Source organism: Muntiacus reevesi, chromosome 6 (assembly GCF_963930625.1).
Source record: "Muntiacus reevesi chromosome 6, mMunRee1.1, whole genome shotgun sequence".
NCBI classification, from domain to species: Eukaryota; Metazoa; Chordata; class Mammalia; order Artiodactyla; family Cervidae; genus Muntiacus; species Muntiacus reevesi.
The window spans coordinates 99,960,749-99,964,357 of NC_089254.1; the positions used below are offsets into that span (position 1 = coordinate 99,960,749).

Below are 3,609 nucleotides of genomic sequence, written 5' to 3' on the forward strand. Positions count from 1 at the left end.
ATGGCCCCGTTTCCCGTCCTGTGGGGCTGCGTGCTCCTGGCTGCCGTGCGTGCAGGTCAGGGGCCTGGCAGAGACAACCGCTTGGTGGACTGAGGGAGGAGAAGAGAGACTGGGTCACGGGGGCGCCTGTAGGTGCAGAAAGTTCTCCTCCCTGACCCCAGGCTTGCCGGGACCATCCTGCGGTCCCCTCACCCTGTGAAAGGACCCCTTCTGTTCCCAGCAGCCTCCTCCTGGCACTCCTCATGGGATCCCTCTTCAGGCTTTGGCTCCAGCTGGAGATCTGGTGGTGACCGCTACCCCCAGGAGCTTCAGCCTGGCCGGCCTGTGTGTTTCAGATGCAGCCACGAGCTTGGTGGAGCAAAAGCCCAGGTGGGTCCTGGTACCTCGCGGACAGGCTGAAACCCTGCGGTGCATCCTGAAAGATTCCCAGTACCCCTGGATGAGCTGGTACCAGCAGGATCTCCGGGGGCAACTACAGGTGCTGGCCAGTCTGCGGAGTACCGGGGATGAGGAAGTCATAAACCTCCCTGGAGCGAATTACCGGGCCACACGGGTCAGTGAGAGCGAGCTGAGCCTACACGTGGCCAATGTGACCCAGGGCAGAACGCTGTTCTGCACCTGCAGTAAAGACACAGTGAGACACCCTAACTGGGAAAATGAATAAAAACCACCCCCTGGGTCCCAACCACAGACCCAAACTCCTCCTCCTCCCCCTCTGCCCCAGTGGCCCTCCCCCACCTGGGTCCTCCCTTCTGGCCTCTTTACTACAAGCAGACTCTCCCTGCGCTTCAGAGAACACTCAGCCCAATGAGTTCAAGGCTTGATCTGTGGCCCCAGCAGCCACTTGAGATTCTGGGGAAGACTTCTCCTTGAAGCTTAGGTTCTGTGTCTGCAAAGCACCGACACTAACGCCCTGACTCAGAAGGTTGCTTCTCAGATTAAACAACCCAGTTCAGGTGAAGCCTTTAGGAAAATACAGAGGCATGTGGGAAGGACTTAATCACTGTTGGCTATTCGCTCCACAGTGGTGGTGTTGTGCTAAGTTGCTTCATTCGTGTCCAGCTCGTTGTGACCCCAAGGACCATAGCCTGCCAGGCTCCTCTGTCCATGGGATTCTCCAGGCAGGAATACTGGAGCGGGTTGCCATGCCCCTCTCCAGAGATCTTCCTGACCCAGGGATTGAACCTGTGTCTCAACATCTCCTGAATTGGCAGGCGGGTTCTTTACCTCTAGTACCACCTGGGAAGACTTAATTCAGTGAACTATTTTCTCCACATGTATAAGAAGCATACTGCATTTTAAGACCAGTATCAATGCCCAGAGGAAAGGAGGACACCCAAAGAAATCCTGGGAGCTCAGAAAAGAGGTAGAGTGAATATCTCAATGTATGACCACCCCCCCCCCCCCCCAAACACCGCTTGCTAAGCAAGCACACGTTTTCCCAATTAGATCCACATTCTCTGCACTCAGCACCTCCTGAATGCATCATGCCTCAAGCTCCAGTTGATCTTTTTAAAAGCAAGATTCACAGAGAGGGCCTGACCTAGAAAGGACCAGGGTCGGGGTTCCGGAGTGGAGGGCTCACCAAACATTGACCTAAAGCCATGGCTCAGAAGTGGATCTGCAGCCTGAGGAAGGGCGCATGCGGACTGAGGGCAGAACAGCAGGCTCAGCCCCAGACGAATGGCTGGGAACCACAGGGAAGGGTGTTATGAGCAAGACCCCGGTCCTGAGACCGCTGCAGAGAAGGGAGACTGGACTGCCGCTGACCCACCCCGCTTTCAGCTCTGAGCTTCTCCATCCCAGACGGTGTGGTCCACACGAGCAGGTACCTGGGGTGGGCGTGAGTGAATGCGGAGGCAATACAAAGGCAGCCCCATCTCTGATGGCACAGTGGGTGGGTGGTTTGCCGGGCAGAACTACCAGCACCTACCTGCTCTTTCCTCAGCGCTTGACTGAGAAGCTCCCTCCACCAGGGGGCGCCATCGGCCCGCGGATCTCCATGACCTGCACAGAGGACATGATGGCAGCCGTGTTGGTCTTCTCTCGGCCCCTCTCAGGTGTGGTGGTGAAGACCTACCTGGCTCTAGAAGACAAGGACGACGACGAGGAGGAGGTCGAGAGCCTGGCATTTGGATAGCTGAGTCCTCTGTCTATGGCATTTTGGCAGAGCAGCTGCCAGAAATCCCAAAGTGAGATAATCAAGGTGCCTAGTACTGCATTGAGTTTTCAAAGGGTCTGGGAGTGATGGCCTTGGGATTCCTCAACCCCTGGCTCCCCGTCTTTAGCTTCCAGTGGGTGATTTTTTTTTTTTTTTTTTTTTTTAAATTTTGAATTTGTATTATTGTCTTGTTCAGTTTCATCAAGAACCACAGCTTCATTTTCTTTTGGTTACACTGTGATGGCATGTAGACTCTTGGTTCCCTGATCAGGGATAAATCCATGCCCCCTGCAGTGGAAGTATGGAATCTTAACCACTGGACCTCCAGGGAAGCCCCCGCTAGGCAATTTTATTCTACTCCAGTTGTCATAGCTGATGACTTTAAACCAGGGCTTTTTCCCAACTCTGGTTCCCTACCGAGCAGAACTCATTTTATGGTTTCTCAAACCCTCCCATCCTTGAAGGAAATACACAGAGGAAAGAAACTCTAAATTAAATTCTATGAAGTCTTTGAAAGCCTCTTCATTGCAGTATCTGGTGTTCATTTCTGTGCATAGGAGCAAGCTCTAGCCTGATCTTCACCTGGTTTTTGTATGATCCTGGCCCACCCAGTCACAGCTTTGGGGATCATAGCTTTTCAGCCTGGAGAATGGTGTTTATAGGGAGTATCCCCTTACTCAATCAGCATGCTCTCCAAATCCTAACGTCTTATTAGGATCTGAGGAGGCTATAAGTGACATCCCTATTCTCTTTACAGAAATTCTGAACAAAGTGAGAGAGATAACGGAGGAGGCAGATGAGGGAAATTTCTAACAACGTGACTTACAGAGCTGATAGAGAATATGGTTCAGACACGTGACAACAGCAGGCTTCCTAAGGCTGTGACTTAAAATTAGACAGACTTATTCCACCCTTCAGGATACTGAGTCATAGATGCCGTCCTATTTTCTGTTAAAAACTCAACGTGCAAATGAACAGAGAGCCTTGAAGAACTTTGCAGGGGTCGCATTTCCTCCTCTTTCAGTATCATTTAGCTCCTGCTGAAGAACTTTTTGCATTTTAAAGTGTAATAACTTGCTAAAGGAAAATAGAAAACATCAAGTTACTAATTTCACCTGCTTCTCTAACTCCTAAAATGGAAATGAATGACACAACATGGTAATGTTTTGGAGTCTTTAAGAGGATTTTTTCAAGGACTCACCATTAAAATGGGATCCCAGGAGTGAAACTGACAGAAAGATCAAGTTATTTGATTTATATAACCAAAAGTAAGTTAAAACAACCCCAACAGGTTTGATAGCAGTGGAGTGATGTGAGTCAATAAGCTAAAGTATTCCAGCCTCTTTCTTCCCTTGCAAACTTGTTAGTTATATTAACTGATTTAATTCCCCTTAAGCCAAAGAGAGCCTGGGTGCCCTAGAACAGGGGTCCCCAATCTCCAGATAATA

General features: G+C 50.5%; 1 gene segment (V, D, J or C); it reads left to right on the plus strand.

Annotated features, from left to right (window-relative positions):
* On the plus strand, window positions 1–664 carry LOC136170355 (T-cell receptor beta chain V region E1-like). The segment is given in 2 exon segments: window positions 1–55; window positions 336–664. Coding segments are annotated over 2 exon segments (384 nt in total).
* Window positions 665–3,609: the final 2,945 nt, after the last annotated feature.